Source organism: Barbus barbus, assembly GCF_936440315.1.
Source record: "Barbus barbus genome assembly, chromosome: 15".
Lineage (NCBI taxonomy): Eukaryota > Metazoa > Chordata > Actinopteri > Cypriniformes > Cyprinidae > Barbus > Barbus barbus.
In genome coordinates, this window is record NC_136743.1 from 24,751,189 (window position 1) to 24,770,239 (window position 19,051).

Consider the following 19,051-nt stretch of genomic DNA (forward strand, 5'->3'; position numbering starts at 1 on the left):
TGTTGATTCCTATGAAAAGGCTAGATTTCACCAGTGAAAATTTGCCAAACGATATTAAATCTGACCATACCTTTATGATAAAAACACTATATATATGGATTTACAGCAGAAGCATGAGTGTTCTGAATCTACATTTTGATTTCCCACTTCAAACTAAAATGATCCCGCAGTGACCCTTTTATCCAGCTATTTAAATCTGTCCATCAACTTTGCACACTGAAGGACATGGACTTAGTAAAAGGTAAATTATGTGACACATCACCTGCCTTTCCCAGCACTTAATCATGGCAATGTTGAGTGAATATTTCATCCACAAGCTGACAGCTGAAAAGACAACGCTGCTCTTAACCGACCTGCATGCAAAAATATTGAGATGTTTGAAATATTGGTTTATATGATCTGTAGGATGAGTGTGTGTGGGTGATGTGTGAAGGATATGCCTCTCTGCGTTCTTGCAGGGAAATGGTGGCCGTCTTTGCCCGCATGTGCCAACAGGTTGACAAGAGCGAGATGGAGCTTGAAACAGAGATCCGCAGACTCAGCGCCAGGATTCAGCGCCTGGAGAGTGTCCAGAGACACTCCAAAACCCTCAGGTAGAACAGTCATGATGTGCGTGAGAGAGAATGACAGCTCATACTGGAGATAATTACCTTTAATTGAAAGCAAATCCTTGTAAATTGGTAATTCTGTAAGAGTAAGCACAACAAAGGTGGGGCAGTATCATATAACAGCATTTCATGTTTATTTAATATTTTTCTACATTACAAATTGCAGTTGTATTTTATGCTATATCTTCTGACTTAAAGCTGATGTAGTTTTAAATAGATAAAATGTATATTTTTAAATCACAGCTTAACTTAACACTCATTTGTAGATTGATTCTTCCAAGGCCTGCCTCATGAAATGAGTTGAAGAAAACCAGCAGAATTACTTTCACTGAAGATGAAGATCAAGAAGTGAATTTATATAAATCCCCCCAAAAACACCTATAATTCTGAAAGTATTTTTATTGTATACAAATATAAAAAGTATGCACATAATTGCTCATATGTAATGCATTAAGTATATGTAGACCTCTGCATCTTCAAATGCTAAAAAAAAGGTGAAAGTTGGCAATAGTCCAGGTATCATTGACCTGTATCAATTGCATACAACTATGTAATGAGATTTGAGAATGTGGCTTTATTCAGTATCTTGTCTCGAATCTAGAAAACTTTCCCAACCAGATTAGTGTTAGTCACTGTATCAATAAACACCTCTAAGAAACATTATTCAGACAGAGAAACTTGCCACTTAGACCTGGTTTGTGCAGCAATCTCTGAAAAAATTGAGCATTCAAACCACTCCAAGCACATCAACACTTGCTAAAACAATAGAATGAGTCCATAGAGCAAACTAAGGGAGAGTTCAGGAAACTCATCTGAAAAAACAGCATTCATTTTTTGTAGTTGTCATTGGTAATACAATTAGTTCAGAAATCACACAATTCAGTTTTAAGTGGTTTGAACCGATAACATTTGTTTTATTCCCAGGCATAAAGCCACTGATCTGGAGTCACAACTGGAGTCCTTTTCAGCGCAGTATCTACAGACTCAACATTAACTAGAGTAGCAAGAAACTGGGACGAGAGAAGGCCAAAACACACTGCACGATTTTAGCAATCATAAGATCACCGCATGTCACTGTGCGACATGGTCATGGATCTAATAAACATTGTTACGACTTGTGTCTACACGATGATGACTCTTACACTCATGCACGTTACTATAAAAGAATTACACATCATCAGCACGCACTAGTGGTAAACAAAAAGAGCATGATTAATCACACTTTAGCTGTATTTTTTATATGTGCTGAAAAAAGTGGAAGCAGCGAAAGAGGAAGGGATTTCAGGATAAGCAGTTTTATGTTTAAGGACCATGTCGCGTTGACTTCGTCGCATTTTTATTGGCTATCTTTGGTAGCAAGAACGTGACAACGGCCGTCTTTGAGCCTCTCTCACTGTACTGATCACCGATTAGGAGCCACGATTGTTTCACGATGCCAATCTTTCGTCTGCGACGGCCGAAAATCGTGCAGTGTGTTCAGTGCTGGAACAACCCAAAGCCCGCTGAATGAAAAATAACATGGAATCTAAAATCTTTATTTCAATTCAAGTAAGAGTTCTCCTTGAGAAACAACCAATTGTAGCAAAGTAATGATGTTTAGACGATCTCTTGATGAAAAGCATTTATTGGTTATGACAACAAATAGTAACAGGTTTCACTGCCACTGTACGAATACAAACAAATTCTATTAAAAAATAAAATAATAAAAGATCCCACAGCAAGAGATCATTGTTTTCTGAACCAACATAAAGCAAATAATACAAATCTGTTTTCAATAAAGCATTTAAAGTGAATTAAGAGGAATGCGTGTTAGAATCAAGAGGCAGTTGTCTGCTGGTTTTGTCCGTGGTATACACGGGAGGGACAAAAATCACAGAACTAACAATTACTGAAAAAATTTATTAAAATCTAAATCATCTTTATATATAATTGTTATAGCATATACAGGACCCTCCAGATATTTTTGTCCATTATATCAGTAAGGATCCTTTATTTTGCACCACAAATGGAATACCCAAGTGAGTAGATCTATCGCTATATAAAATACATCAAAACCACTATCAATCACGCACGCTTGCTTTTTGGTAAACCACAATTTATTTGAGGGTTGGTGACAGTCTGTTGTTAATATGCTTAAAAGATTGCATTTAGGTTATCTACTGTTTCTGTAGCAAGTGAAAACAAAGCTAACACAACACTTTATGTGGTACATTGAATCTGAATCTGTGATCACGCCACAGCCAACACTGCGTTTACTTCTAAATTCACTTTCATTTTTAGAGTTGAAGGCAGGGTATTTCTTTGTAGTATTGCGATCAATTTCTTTGATATGAACTGATGTCAATCTGCCTTGGGGTTTCAGAGCAGTAATTTCAATGCTTGTCAGCATAACCACCTCTATAAAATTCAGATTCAGAAAAATTAAGCCCTCACGTGGAAAGCAAATGTTGTGAGGGAAACCTTTTTCAAAAAATATATTTAGGCCTCACGTCATAAGTTATATGCGGAGTGCCTACTGTAAATGAAAGGAAAAGTGATTGCAAAGATCTGGATAATATAAGCTGCATCATTTAATACGATAGTTCTAACACTTAAGATTTACAATCATTTTCACAGTTGGTAACTACCTGCACGCGGATTTCATTCTCAAGTTCTAACTTAAAGGCAATGCATGATTTTTTATACCGTTAAGGTTTTTGTAAACTGTTAAGCAAGCAGGCTGTTTTTTTTCCCCTCAGAGTCAGTGGATTGTGGTATTGCTAGCACAGTGTTTGATCTTATCCATAGGATAAGGCTCAGTAAGCTAGCTGAAATATCCATAGGATATTATTGTTCATGTACTTTAGACTGGCAAATTCAGGTTGAACTTCAAATGTAATGAATGTTCCGGATTCAATACGAGTTAAGGTCAATCGCATTAGTCTTCACAAACACACAAAAAGCAACAATCATGAATAAATTAAGGCATTTACAACAAAATCAATAAACACTAAAAAAAAATTCCATTTAAAAGTATAGCAACTAAAGTTGAACATTGTGTTAACATGAAACTAAAGTCACAGCAATATCTCCTGTAATGACTAGAAAGTCAGTAAACTCCATTAAGAGGACATTTATAGGAAAAGAAAAAAAAATACATAATGTTGACAATTTACAAAATCCAAATATAACCGCCACATTTATACATGCGCACATATGCTGTACACCATTTATTTGAATTGCATTGCAATTGTATTGAACTTGTATTGTATTGAGACTGGAACATTCTTCAAGTCAATTAAACACCTATAAAGGCTATCCCTTGAGGAGAATTGGATGTCACATGAATTATGTTGTTTTACTAAATCAATTCAGGTTAAAACACTTTTTGCCTTCATTGCACTTTGCAAAGTTATTCATGTACCTTAATTACCTTAACTGTCTAAATGTTGTAAACACTCAAAACTTCCACATGTGTTGGACGTCCTTTCATATAAGTAACTGCATGATTGAAATGAAATTTACCTGATGAATAGTAATGCCATATATTAAACTGAAATAACAAAACAATACAGAATACTGAATGCAAGCTGGTATTGTAAATGGATGATTAATTTTGCAAGTATCGTTAATGTCAAAAACTTGCCTTAAAGAAAAAATGCCCAAAACTAAACAACCACAATGAAAAGCATAACCCTCGTACAGATTTTTATATGCCTGTACATTTATTCACACTGATTGGCACAAATTTAAGGTGATTACTGATGGTTCAAGTGAAAAATTACTTTTAAGGCTTGCTTTTTTGTTGTTGCTTTACAGAAACAGACAGAGGGCTTTATACCTTCAATACACATTTGGGACTAAATACGCACAGTTTAGCTTGTGGTCCATGACAGTTTTTTCAGCTTTTTTGTCAGAGCTGAAGCACATTAAATCAAATATGTGCAGAAACACCAGTGTGTGCAGTCTCACGTGACATTTTCTAGTGCAAAAGCATACAGTCCTAGCTAGGTCTTCATCTCAGAAGGGCAGAGGTTCAAATTGTGTAGAAAGGCAGACAATGTCAGAGTGGCAGTGACCAAGGCCTCTTGTTAGGTATCAGGTTGCAATTCCAGCCTGCTCACCAATGGCAAAGTCACACAAAGCATCAAGGCCATGCTTGGTGTTAAAACAAAAAGCTTAACCTTAAACTTTCCAGAAATAGTTTTGCTTAAAATGTCATCACTTACTCACCCTCAAGTTATTCCAAAACCATATGATTTTTGTGCGTCCACATGTAAAATCACCATGAAAGTGGCCCATATGATAGGTGTACCACTCCATGTCTCATGGAGACATACAACTAATTTGTGAATAACAGACCAAAGTCATAATTCACTGATAACTGTGACATGCAACAGGTCTCCTTTGAGTGTCAATGAAATGTTTCATTCTGATTCACCTCATGAGTTCATTCAGCCCACTCAATTCTGGACTAAGTTACTAAATTTAGATTGCTGATAAAAAAATGAGAGCTGATAAAAAAAAAATTTAAAAACTGTAACTTGAATGCAATGTAAGTCGCTTTGGATAAAAGCGTCTGCTAAATGCATAAATGTAAATGTAGATTACCAATTTAAATTTCAGACTGTTTCTCACTCATTCTTTTGTACGTACTCAGACGACTTGGAAATGTAGAGTCATCTGGAATACCTGCATATCGGTTTTAAGGGGTTTTTGATCCATTAAGCATAAATGCATCATTACTCATATATTGTGATTTATTAGAAAATAGCAGTCTACTTTATAATTGTTCCTTTGATTTTAACAGAAAAAAACTAAAGTCATACAGGTTTGGAACAACATGAGGGTGAGCAAATGACAACAAATTACACTTGTGGTTGAACAATCCTTGGCTTTAACCACATATGTATCATATATCCAGCCAAATAAATATGAAAAGCAGCAAATCTCTGATAGTATATCTAGTGATAGTAAAGACAGATGGACAGACAGGCTGGTGGTAAATCCTTCTGTGCTGTCTGCAATACAGTTTAATACACTGAAACACGCCAAACATTACTGTCAAGCTTAGAGGATGGCAAACACAAGCTCAGTGGCATCAGTGTTTCTCTCACAACTACACATTACCAAGCTGAGCCTGAACTTTTATGAAAGAATAGACCCAACATTGATGCTACCTGATGCAAGCTAAATTAAGGTTGAGGGTCAAACACTTATGGCCTACAGTAGTTTGGCAGCCTAATCCCTTAGTTATTTACATTGGCCACTGTGTTTGGCAAATAGCACTGTGATTGGGGACAACGAGAAAACAAAAAATAAGCAGGAAAAGAAAACAGGGACATTTAAGACACCCATCATGAGCATCCACACACCAAAACATCCAAACACTGTCAGAAGTGCATGTTATACATACAAGCACAAAGAATGGCAGATATACACTGTACACAACACAGTCTGTCCCCCACCTCTTTGCTGTTGGTCCTCACCTCTTTGACTGACCGCAGGATGGTGGGATAATGCGGTCTAAGAAAGAGAGAAGATGAAGAAAACTAGGTCATCTATAAGAAGATGGAGAAGGGTCCTGTGTGGCAGCGGTGGACTACAGTGATTGTGTGATCAGAAAGAGTGGCTCCCGAAGTCCAACCGACTGAGGTCAGTTCCATATCCTAAGGAAGCTGTCCCAAGAACCGGTGGCCACAGCCATGCCATCACTGGTTACCCCCAAACAGCTGACTCTGTTGTCATGCCCAGCTAGAACACCTTCAAAAGACAAGACCGACAAAAGTAGCAGAGATAAGTATCATACAAATCTTATAGCACATGACTAAGAGTAGCGGTCTATTATGGGTGGGAATCACAGGTTACCTCACGATATGATACATGGCTCACAATATGATAATATCACGATACAGCGATTACTGCGGTATTCGATATATTGCTAGACAATCCTATAACATCACAATATCTAACAATGAAAACAAAATGCCTGTGAAAAGGTGAAGTGCAAGTTCTCTCTCTTTATTCAAGTCCAAACTGTTCGAAAATAGCACAAAAAGTTCTGTAAATCAAATTTAACATGTTAAGTAAAATAATAATTTTATTCTTGGACTTATTAAAAGCTTACACTTTTCTTTGTGGGAAAAGCAACTGTCAACTTTGTGTTGGTTATCAACTTTATTTCAAAATTTACCTGGAGTGCTTTCTTAACCTTTCCTCTCCTCTTATCATTAAAACGAAGCCCCGCATGTGACGTGCAGGGAAAAATAGCCATTCACGTCGCGTCTTTTGCACGCTCAAGTTCGTTGTTTCAAATGTAGACACGTGGCAAGCACACTTTGACAAAACTGGACGCGCCAGCGCCGCTCTCTCCCTCTTACTCATATAGTGAGGGAAATGCACCTGCTGCGATCCTCACAGACTGAATCTGTAATAATAACAACATGATTGGTGCCTATGGTCCACGCTGAGAGCTGTTCTGGGGCAGTTTTTTAGTTCTCATCTCCATAAACAGAGGGCTCTCAAGTCTCGCGCATTCACCATGACATGAGACACATGCATTTCAACCAGTTCACACGCTCTCACGCCACATCTTGTATTTCTCACACTGAGAAGTCCCGCTTTATAGGATAGACGAGGCGCAGGCTTGCCAGAGGGAAGTTCTCTGTCAAGGTTCATAGCTGTCTTGAGAGTTAATGCCATCTACCAGCCAATATCAGAAATTATCATTTGTTTGAGTAAATTACATGATCCCTGCTACAATCACATTTGTAGAAGCAACATGGATGTGCAAACACGGGACAAGGGAAGCGGTGGAATCTCTCGTAGTAGAAGTGTTTTGTGCAGTCGAGGCGGTGGTCGCGTTGCGGTCTCAGAGTGGACGTTGCCATTTGTATTTACTAAACCCCTTCATTTTTTTTTTTTTTTTTTATAAAGCATTTTCATTTTATGATTCCTGGACAAAATCACTTGCTTGCGATCAAAGATAGTAAATCTGATAACAGACAAACGCATACAAATAAAATAAATAGTTTTATCCATTTAAAAAATATAAATGTATCGACATTGTTCAGAAGGTTACTTCGGAAATATAATAGGTTACAGATTACAAGTTACTCTATTTAAAATGTAATTTTGCAATTGCTTTAAAAGTAATGTAACATTACATTTGATTACTTTTCTGAATTTCTAACGAATGTTTTCAACTGTTAATCATTTTTTTAATGCAAGGTGGTTACATTATTTTTGATACATTTGTAGTTTTTAAATATATAAAACATTTAATTTTATTTGTATTAATTTGACTTATGAGATTTACCAGTTGTTATAATTTCTATTTTGTGCTGTTCAATTATGAACAATAGTTCAATTCAAACTTCTAGCAAAAACTTGAGAGAATTACATGGAGCCGAAGGGCCGCTGCTGCAAATATTTGAATGGCTCCTCCCCTAACAGTAATTTCACTCCAAACTTTTGCTAAAACTTGAGAACCCTGTAAACATATTTTGCTGTAGAGCTATAACAGTGGCTGGAAATCTATTTATCCTTCGTAGGGCCCTGCATTTCGGCCCGGGTCTGACGGGCCCCGAGTTAACAACGCATCTAGGGCTGGGCTTTGGGCCAATTTTCACGTCATAGTTCAGATGCGGGCCGGGCCTCAGGCCTGTTTTGGGTTTCTCATTTTTATATTGTAGACATCCATCGATTAGTGATGAAAAAAATTGCCGCGCTGGTGGAAACAACACGAGACCACACTGCGACTGAGAGCAGCTCGATGGAGTTTAGTGTCCCGCAGCAGCAGCGTGCGCAAGTGACTTCAGCGCAGATGAAGAGTTCTGCGTTCAAATGCACACAATAGGCTAAAGCTTGCTGCAAAACCCCAGCAAACATAACCATGAATGTGTCTGCAGGAAATAGTAAGGAGATATTTGAATTATTTACTAATAAACTAAATGTTTTCTGAATCTGTGTCGCAAGGATGAAGTTGCTGATCCTGACTCACCGTCTCCTCATTAGACGCGCCTTTAGAGAGAAATGCATCTATATTGATTATCATTAAGATTATAATAAGAGTTTTTGTTTTCAATTTTTTTTTCATTAAGTGATAATTTAAAGCTTTCTATAGATATATTTATCATGTCTGTGAGGCATGTATTTGCTCAGGTTCGGCTCATTTTTGTGAAGCGCTCCTGTTCAAGACGGCAGAAAGCGCATCATGTTTGTTTTCTTTGTTTTATAAAAGAACTACCTTTTATTGGTATTGTGAGTGCACACAAATACAAATAGACGCTTTACAGGTCCAAATGATGTATTACTCTTACCTTTATCAAGAAAAAAAAAAAAAAGAGGGCGTGGGCTATTTTAATTTGTTTCCACTGAAATAAATCCAAGTGTTTGCGCTGGTGCCTCCATGTCCTGCAGCGCTTTAGCTTCCACTCTTCGCACAAACTTAGATCTAGGCTAGCGCACATTATTATTATAGCGCAGGTTTAACGTTTAAACATTGTTATATGCTTGAACTGTTTTAGTATATCTATAGATTTTATTTTAGGCAAGTTGTGATGATATGAGAAGGCTAAATTCAAACATAGGCTATGATCAGCTCATGCCGCTGGCCGCTTGGTCATTACTTTAAAAAAAAAAAAAAAAAAAAAACTTAGGACTTATTACTATTTAACGAACAAAAATGCTCCAAACGTTTTTCTAAATTAACTTAATAAAAAAACGAAATGAAATATAATAATTTTGCCATTACACACAAAACTATTTTAAATAGCCGAAACAGTAGTATAAACTGTTTTAGGAGAAGGGGGGGGGACTCGGGCTGGTAATTGTGATAAGCTGTCGGACATGGGCCGGGCTAGGGCCTGAGCGTCTCGGGCCAGGGCCGGGCTAGGGCTCTAATCCTTCGGTTCCTCATGCATCCCCATCTTCATAGAGAACGCAGTTCATGGTTGTTCAGAGCGCCTTGGAAAGAAGGGGAATATGGCGCAGCTGCAATTTCCATGCATTTATAGACGCTGGGAGCAGGGAAAACTATTTAAAAACGCCTTTTTGTATTAATTATTTGGGCCATTGTATCCATCGCATGGAGGAGGACAACGATAGATTGTCATATCAATATTTTGTCCCACCCTTACTGTCTATGTGAATCACTATGTTCAGGGTTTGTCCAGAAAAAAAAAAAAAAAAAACTGGTCTTCTGTATTTACACAAGTTAAGATTTGCACTGCGGTCATTCCACTATATAAAGACTAAAGTAGTGAGATTTATTGTGATTTTCAGTTAGCCCTATTTTGTCTAATACGCTGCTGAACATGCTCATAACCTTTTAAGTCTACTGATACACAAATTAAACTAGGAAAGTTCTACAAAACAATTATGTAATGCTAATACTCAACTTCATCAATCAGAATGATTTCATTCTGTTTTAAACAAAAGGTCTCTGTGTAAACGTGGCTAATGTAATTCAGATGGGTTGCACAGAGGGTTTGTGGTCTGCGCCGTGTTGTCTTGTTGCTTGATTAGGGCAGTTATAGGTGCTTGCTTGAGTTTTTTTCAGTGTGGTCAAATAGGTTGTGTAAAGTACTGACCTGCACGCTCTCCCTTTAGAGTATCCCATACATTGCAGTTAAAGTCATCGTAGCCAGCGAGCAGCAGGCGGCCACTCTTAGAGAAGGCCACAGAAGTGATGCCGCAGATAATGTTGTCATGCGCATACATCATCAGTTCCTGGTCTGCGCGAAGGTCAAACAAACGACAAGTGGCATCGTCCGAGCCTGTGGTGAACGCATTACCATTTGGGAAGAACTAAAGAAATGAGCACAATTGAAAATGCATGAGTATTTTCAAACTAAAAGTTAACAGTAAGTATTGTGAAAGCATTGCACAGGCTTTCATAATACTTAAGTTATACTACAGGCAATAAACCCGTATCAGACACTGCTGAAGACTTTTCTCTTTGACACTCACACTGACAGCATTTATATCAGAAACATGTCCAGTGAAAGACTGTCTGCACATTCCGTCTCGGATGTCCCACAATTTCGAGGACGCGTCGCAGGCACCTGACACAAAGGTCCTAGAGTCTGGGCTGAGAGACAGGCTCATCACATCTCCACTGTGCCCTGTGAATGTGGTGGTCTGCTGACCAGTCTCAATGTCCCACAGAGCACTGCAAAGGAGAAAGAAAGCTCACATTCAGTATAAGATCACCAAACTGACAACTGAAACTCGAATGCAGACTTGAAAAAAAATTAACCATTATAAATCTACAGGCTTCTGTATGCGGATGGCCTGTGCGCTTTAAACTACAAGAGATTCAAAAATGGTGACAGTTCGTGAAAATAAAAATGTCATTTTGTTGACATTTTTCACAAAGTGATAAAGCATTGAGATAACTTGCAGTCCCTTCTATTGCCATATCTTAACAGTATCAAAGCATAAGTAAAATCAAATACACAAATACTTGTAAAATAAAATGACAAAAATATTAACTACAATATAGGTAAATGTTTTAATAGGTTATGACATCTGTTTGTGATGCTAAGTTTTATTTATTGTGCATTGGGTGGTGCTTTCTCGCTACTTCAACAATGCTTTTTCACAACTAAGCAACAATTTCAAATGGCCTTTATTGCATCCTTGATAGGCACTTCGCGGCCATGCAGAAAAAATGAATATGCTGTGCACAGGACAGACGGACGCAAAAATGAGTTGGGAAAGGCATTTGATTGAATTGCAGTAATAATCACAATGCTCGGGCAAACCGCTATAGAACCAGGCAATACGGTTTACAGGTTTCATAGAAAGAGAATGATGTGCGCCAAATCAGTTGCTGTAGAAATCTAATACTTTAATGGTTGCGGCCAAAATAGCGCAACGAGAGCCAACGCAAACGCAATGACATATGAAATAAAAGGTCATCATATTTTAAAGAAGAGTGGCTTGATTAAGTGGTGGAAATAACAGAGGATGGGCACAGAACAGTAACAAAACTCAGCGCCATATACAGTCACACACAGGTGTAGTAGTGTGCAAACTCTAACGTTACTACTTAGGTATGATTTAGATAACTGTAAAAGAATTCACGTTTACGTTTTTGAAAATATTTATTGAAAATGTTTTAGCTTAATTTTAAGCTTAATAAATAATTACCTCAAAAAGGGAATTCATGAGCAATAACTGCTTTATTTGTTTCATATTAGCTATATATTATATCATTATTATAAAGAATTGAACTGTTCTTGTGAGATTTTAAATGTTTTTATAGCATTTCTTAAGTAACAGAGCACTGTAATTAAAAAAAAAAAGTTTTCTCAGGTAAACTGAAATGTGCATACTTTAGTTGCATTAGATATAAATAACACATTAAAATTAAAAGTTACACACTTTGTGTGTGTGTACTGGTCTGATAGATAGATATATATATATAATCTATCTGCTCAGCAAGAAAAAACACATGAGAGGGAACATTGGTTGGCGGTCATCTATTACCATCCGAAGTTTGATTTCAGCAAATCAGTTCAAGCAAACACAGACAGCATTTTTAAAGGGGACCTATTATGCCCCTTTTTACAAGATGTAAAATAAGTCTCTAATGTCCCCAGAGCATATATGTGAAGTTTTAGCATAATATACCCCACAGATAAATTTTTATACCTTGTAAAAATGCCACTTTTAGGGTTTGAGCCAAAATGCGCTGAATTTGAGTATGCTGCTTTAAATGCGAGTGAGCTGTTGCTCCCGGAGAAGAGGGCGGAGCTTCAAGAGCTCCAGCTCTGCATTAGCAGACAGTGCTAGCCTTTGCAAATAAACATTCCACTATTATACAAGCCTGTTATCTTTACAGAAAACATACTCTGTTTCAAAGTCAGTCATCGGATTATACTGTGCATAATAAATTCACGTTTATAAAAATCACACAGACAGGGAGCACGGCGGGATAAAAATAACAACATAGCTGGTCACAAACTTTAAAAGTTTTACTTCTAATTATGAGCTTGACAACTTCAAGCGATCAACTCACATTGCTTTCATACACAACTTCTAACTACCACATTCACAATCATTCTGTTAGCACTTCAAGGCAGCATCAGTGAAAACACACAGAGACAATGAAAGCTTTAGCAATTAGCCTTACAGAGTGCCAAGCTCTTTCAGAAAGGCAATTTGGAAAACAAACACGTGATACTTTGCGAGTTGGTGGATTTTTAACATTATAGGCTGGTTGTTTTCATACACTGCAGCCACACAACTGTGTTCAAACAGTTTACAAAAGTGATTTTTGCATAATAGGTCTCCTTTAACAGTCCCAGAACATTGAAAAAAAATTAAAACGTAAGACGGTTACAATGTGGTTAAAGGTAAATAATCTAGTCATTCAAAGCTGTGATGCACTCACCATGTAGTATCTCCAGAGCTGGTGACTATCTGACTATCATCCAGAAAGCGACAACACGACAAATAACCTGGTGAGGAAGAAAAAAAAAAAAAAAAAAGTATATATCAGAACATGAGCTTCAACCCACTGCATGATTAAATAAGCAGACCAAAGGCCGGGTCACACAAAGCAGATTTCAAAGAACTAGCGGGCGGTGACAAAAGCCGACGGTGTTGTCTTCTTGCATCGGCAGCCTCCGGATAAAAAGCTGCAGTTGAACACAACACTTAGACTACAACCGACTGCAAAGTAAACATCAGCGATCTGCGCCTGCTTGAGAGGAATTTTAACCATCCACATCAGCAGCTATCAATAGTATATATTCGTCGTTTAAAGGAGAAACCGAAACAAGGATATACGAGATATACGCAGATATACAAAACGTAAACAAAGCAGTGCTTGCTTACCATTTTGAATATCAGTTATGTTAATAACTTTCTTCATTTTAACCAGCTCATGTTATGAAAACATTCACATATTGGAATGCTTGGGTAAGATCACATAACATTAGAAGAGTCTTCTGTCTGTGCCGCCTTCATTTACTTGCCTGTTTTCATCGCTTTCATTTTAATTCTCGAGCACTGAATCGTTCACTAAACTGAACATCCAATCAGAGTTCTCATGATGACCCCGACGCCGATTCGCCCAATGTGCTCCAATGTGAGTCTGACGAGAGCCGACGTTTGGAAGACGCCAAACAAACTAGCCCAACAGATGCTCACCGACGGCCCGCCGTTGACTGACTGTCGGCTTGGTGTGTCCCGGCCTTAAATGATGCTAATCCTGCTGCTGACAGTTTACCTGTGTGTCCAGGAAGTTCTCTAGTGACTCTGACGTTGCCCTCACGGGTTTTAAGGCTATAGATTGAGCAGATGTTGTCCAGGCCTCCGCAGGCTACATAATTCCCTGAGGGAGCGTAGGCACAAGTCATCACCCATGATGACCTTAATGGAATGGCATGAATCTGGAAAAAATAAAAATAAATTGTTGTACTTGCTATTCCCATTTGTTATAAAGAATGAGACCAATGCTGAATTCAGAAACCGCATACTACTCCTTTTATTTCTGCCTTATATCAAAATGTTAAAAATAGTAAGAGTAGTATGCTAGTATATGGTTCCAAATTCAGTACAAGAGCCAGGATGTACTGCACATCCTCCCATGGGTTTGGAGCACCAAGAGGCTAAGCATATGACAGAACTTTTATGCAACCTCCCACTTTCATTTTGATGACCTTTGAATTTTATGATTTACATTTAAATTTAAGGTTGACTGATTTAAATTTTAATTCACTGTAATACTTTTATTCTTTAAAAAATATCAGTCATTAAATTTGTGACAGTTATTTGTGTGACACACACACACATATACATATATATACATATATATATTCTTGGGTAATAGCTGTGCATTTTAGATGTATATTCACCTGTTGGGCTGGACTAACCTTGTTTGTGGTGTAGCTGTCCCAAATGATGAGTTTGCCATCTTGTGAGGCACTAACTAGTGACCTTAATGTTTAAAAAAAAAAAAAGTGGGGGAGGGGTTAAAGAGTAAACCACTGTTCATAATACACATCACTGATTAAAAATACTACAAGGTGAACATGCAGAAAATTATTTTTTATAAAATGAACAAACATGGCAAATGCTTATGATAATGACAAACACTGCAAGCAAATATGGACACAAACTCCACCCATCTAACAATTGTGTCTCCTGCCTAAAGCACTAGAATAGATGCAAAGGTGGTGAAGGGGTGAATGATAGAGGGAGAAGAGAAGGGAGGAAAAGAAAGACTGGAGCAGGAGGCAGCCTACATAATCCTAGAACACCCCTGAGTTGTGAGAGGCCTGCTGTATTATTCATTGAGTGTACACTGACAGAGGTGCAGGGTTCCACTGAGAGTGCCCATCCTCCAGCCCACTCAATCTCTTTCTGTCAACTGACCTAGAATCAGTAGCCCACTGCATGGCGTAGATTTTGGCTAAATGGCCTCGGAGTGTCCGCCTCGTTCTCATCTGGATCCTTCCAACTGAATCCAGACCAGCTGTAATCTAAACACACACAGAACTCTTAATTTACAGTGACATTATAAAGCAAGCAGGGGACATTTAATCAATCCAAGGTGTGCTACTGATCACTCAAATGTGGGAAAAAGAGCTGTATTTGTTGATTTGACTTATGGTGATTATCTAAAATGAACATAGCACTGACTGAAGTGCAGAATTAAACAGCTTTAAAATGTACAAGAGCCGTCTCTTCCAACATAAAAATAAATAATCCAAATAGAAATTATGAAATTTTATATCACCAAAACCACCAGGGCGAGGGCTGAACGTTTAAATTTTGATGGAGGACTTGGCATGTAAGAGGTTGTTTAATATTTCAGCACACTTAAGAGCATGTTCAGCATGTACGTCAGCAGCCAATTTGCATGTCTGTGCTGAGCTCAGAGAACAGGTGAGCATAGACATGCCCCATAGACATGGGTTAGACCAGTGCTGCTCTTATTAGGAGGGGGACCCAGCAGGGATGGTGTCAAGAGCTGCTTACCTGGGACAGGCTGGAGTCGCTGCATGCTTTCCTGGCATCCTGCAATGGGAACAGCAGCATGTCAGAGTGCAGTCATTCTACTGAACAGGCGGAGGAAAACATCTATTCTATTTCCTGGCACTCTACTACATGAAACTTATATCAAATAAAAATGAAAAGAAAAAAAAAAAAAAAGTTGAAAACTATTCCAATTAACAAAGTTGATATATAGTAGGTAAATGCCGATTACCAGCCGCTAGGGGTGGGCAATACGATCAAAATATTATATAATGATACGAGTCCTTTATTTCACGATAACGGTATAGATCACAATATAGTTATTTTTTCCTAAGTAAGGATTTTATGGTCTTAAAATAAGAACAAAGAAACTAATCACAAGCAATACAAGCAATACAAAGCTGTATTTTCAGTAGCCATTACTCCAGTCTTCAGTGTCACACGATCCTTCAGAAATTATTCCAATATGCTGATTCAATGCTCAAAAACATTTCTTATTCTTATCAATGTAGAAAAAAGTTGTGCTGCTGAATATTGTTTTGTAGAAACTGATACATTCTTGTTCAGGATGCTTTGATGAATAGAAATTTCAAAAGAATAACATTTGTCTTAGTAAAAGTCTTTACTGATGATTTATTGCATCCTTGCTAAATAAAGGAAAACTAAATGTATGTATCAATAAGTATGTTGTGTGAATTATCACAGCTCAGGATTTTGAAGCTCCTTTAATCAAATCTGATGGCTCCTGGGTCATTTTGGCAATTCACACAGCTGCTTTTACTAATTCAGCTCTGGTTCTCAACTCCGGTCCAGGGGACCCACCACTGCTCATTTTGTCTCTCTTTTCTGACACACTCAGTTCAATTCATGGATCTCTCTCCTAACGAGCCGAGGATCTGAATCAGATTTTTAAATAAGGGAGACATCCCTTATTTTCACACCCTGGCAAGTCGTAATTACAATGTAAGGCACGTTAAAGTCACTTTGGTAAAGAATGTGTACCGGTGTGTCTACATTTTTTCAGTTTTTATCCAAGTTATGAAGGTGCCATAAAACTTTATATATTTTAAATGTAATTGTACAATACTATCGTATTTTAAAGATGTAACATATATAGTTTTAAAGACAAAAAAAAGTCAACAAATTTGCAGTCAATACAGGCGCTGCATATCTATAGTTTTTGGCTGCATGCATTGCATCCAACGTTTTCTCACTTGACAAGCCCCCGCCTCAAACTGAGGACTTCAAGAAAATTTTGAATTTCCCTCTATTAATCATGAATTTGTGGTGGTGATCATGTGCAAAACGAGCCAAAAGAGTTAACTGAATGAGCGGCAAAATCCTTTGAGCTGACCAGAAAGGGGATGAGTTCTTACTCTGATCTGATTGCGCAGCTGCTCTGCCTCCTGCCGCAACTGCTCCAGCTCACTCATGGTCCTGCAAGCGTTTCACTCCTTTCCCAACTTTGATAATACTGACAAAGACCTGCAATGCACACACAAGCACCAAGTCACATTAAGGAGTCAATAAAGGACTGCTAAATAACAGAGCACTCAGGCTGGATTAATAATTCAAGCCACTCACGCAAACTATTTCCATATATTAATTTTGACTGTCATGTCAGAGGTCCCACAGACCTAGTAAGACAGTCCCACTGGATACAGTTTGTGAATAACACAAAGTGCTCCAGTAGCATCAATGTTTTTACTAGACTGAATAGAACTAGTAGCTGTATCATATAATTCAGTAGAATAACCAAACACTCCAGCTACTGCACTGCCAACTGAGAGCTGGGCACGCTGTGCTCCTTTGTTTAATGACAGGTAGCACTGCTTGGCACTTGGCAGTGGCACTGCCTACTAGTTGATTTCCCTAAAATTTAGTTAACACCACCCCAGTAAGGAGGTTATATGCAGTATGATACTCAAAGGCTGCAAATTTATCAGTTAGTGCAACTGTAATATCAATACAAATGGCAAATAAGGGGACCTCACATCTTTTCATTATAACTTTTAGAAATATTTTAATTAGGATTTCACACACACAAGCAAATTTTAGAACTGAGCATAGCTTTAAACAAAAAAGAAATCAAAGCCTTTTCAGATTTTGCGTTTTAATATTTCTATGCTCTCCATGACTCAATTAATCTTACCCCATAGATTTCAGTCTTATTTCAGCCTAAAAGCAGATACAGAGTAACTAGGGGGAAAAAAATGAACAGTGACTTGCCACATTGGTGGTTTGACATAATATGGGAATAGCCCTTGAGATCATTGAGGTTAACCCTGACCTCTGTGAAATCTACATTTCAGCACAAGCTCTTTTAGGGAAGCACAGTAGCAATGCTAAAACAGGAAGACTGCTGGTCCCAACCCTATACAGAAGAAGTAAGCAATGATCAGAGTGCATTTTAAGCAAAGAAATTTCCAAAATTACACTCTGTACACGTGAACTGATACATAATATTAGGAATAGCATACACAAAAAGCTCAGGTTTATTATAATAATGGAGTGGGGAAAAATATTTCTCATGCTCGAACTAGCTGGATTGACATTTTAATTCAAAATTGAATATGTGCATCGGATATTCTGATAAATCCTCTTTAATCCAGATGTGCTAATCCCTCATTTAACCTGTGACATTTACAGCCTGTTAAACCGGTCGCGAAAAAAATACGTTGTAAATCAAATATCTAAGTGACACAGAAACGACAATTTTGCCCGTTATTTGTTACTTTCGTGCTGTTCATTGAGTTTAATACGATTACATGTAATGTTAACATCAGCATTGCGTTACATTTCACATTATTTCAAGGTAATTTAGCGAACTGTTTTGACAACAGATTCAATACCACATGTTGCACCAAACAGAAACCTCCATATAAGACACTATTTACGCGAAACAGATGTATAAAAGAACCTTTCCCAGCAGATTTGTCATCTGTCAAGTTAATCACCGAGTTATATTATGATCTGCTAGTTTTGGTTAGCAAAGTGGCTAGCAAACGGTGACTGTATCATGTCAGTTACTTCAGACCACCACACAAACAGACACATTACCTGATGTAACAACACTACAAAATCCTCCTACCGCCTGTAAGGGTGAGAAGATTATTTCAAAATGTTAACGCACTCATTTCGTATTATTTATATCCAAAAACAAGAAACCGGGCGCCAAATTGACTAGTTTCAAGACGATTCACAGAGATTACCACACCCAGCTGATATAGAGAGCATGGCAACAATTGGAGGAAGGGGGGAAATTAATTATTCTAGTGTTTTTTAACAGAAGATATTCAGTGACCTTGTGTAAAACTGAGTAGATCATGTCTCTTATTATTTTACATAGTATATTATCACGAAGTTAATGTGTTTTTATCAAAATAGTTTGACATTTGCCTACGCGTACCTTCTGGAGTCACCCGCGCTTGAAATGGTTCTGGCCATCAGCTTCCTCAATTATAAAAATG

General features: G+C 37.8%; 2 protein-coding genes across 2 annotated transcripts in view; one reads left to right on the plus strand and one right to left on the minus strand.

Moving 5' to 3' along the window:
* LOC306881660 (mitofusin-1-like) overlaps positions 1 to 2,297 on the plus strand; it is a 20,426-nt gene extending 18,129 nt beyond the window's left edge. The window contains exons 17-18 of the mRNA XM_079435847.1: positions 459 to 593; positions 1,533 to 2,297. Of these exons, the coding sequence (XP_079291973.1) occupies positions 459 to 593; positions 1,533 to 1,602 (205 nt within the window). The 3' untranslated portion in view covers positions 1,603 to 2,297. The remainder of the gene's footprint in view (positions 1 to 458; positions 594 to 1,532) is intronic.
* LOC306881661 (guanine nucleotide-binding protein subunit beta-4) lies at positions 2,218 to 18,824 on the minus strand. Its single transcript, XM_079435848.1, has 10 exons — positions 18,642 to 18,824; positions 16,958 to 17,066; positions 15,585 to 15,623; positions 14,979 to 15,085; positions 14,477 to 14,540; positions 13,831 to 13,993; positions 12,991 to 13,057; positions 10,560 to 10,761; positions 10,181 to 10,397; positions 2,218 to 6,350 (listed from the first exon to the last, which is right to left on the minus strand). Exons 2-10 carry the CDS (start codon positions 17,012 to 17,014, stop codon positions 6,244 to 6,246), a joined length of 1,023 nt encoding a protein of 340 aa, XP_079291974.1. The 5' UTR covers positions 17,015 to 17,066; positions 18,642 to 18,824; the 3' UTR covers positions 2,218 to 6,243.
* Between the last annotated feature and the right edge of the window lie 227 nt (positions 18,825 to 19,051).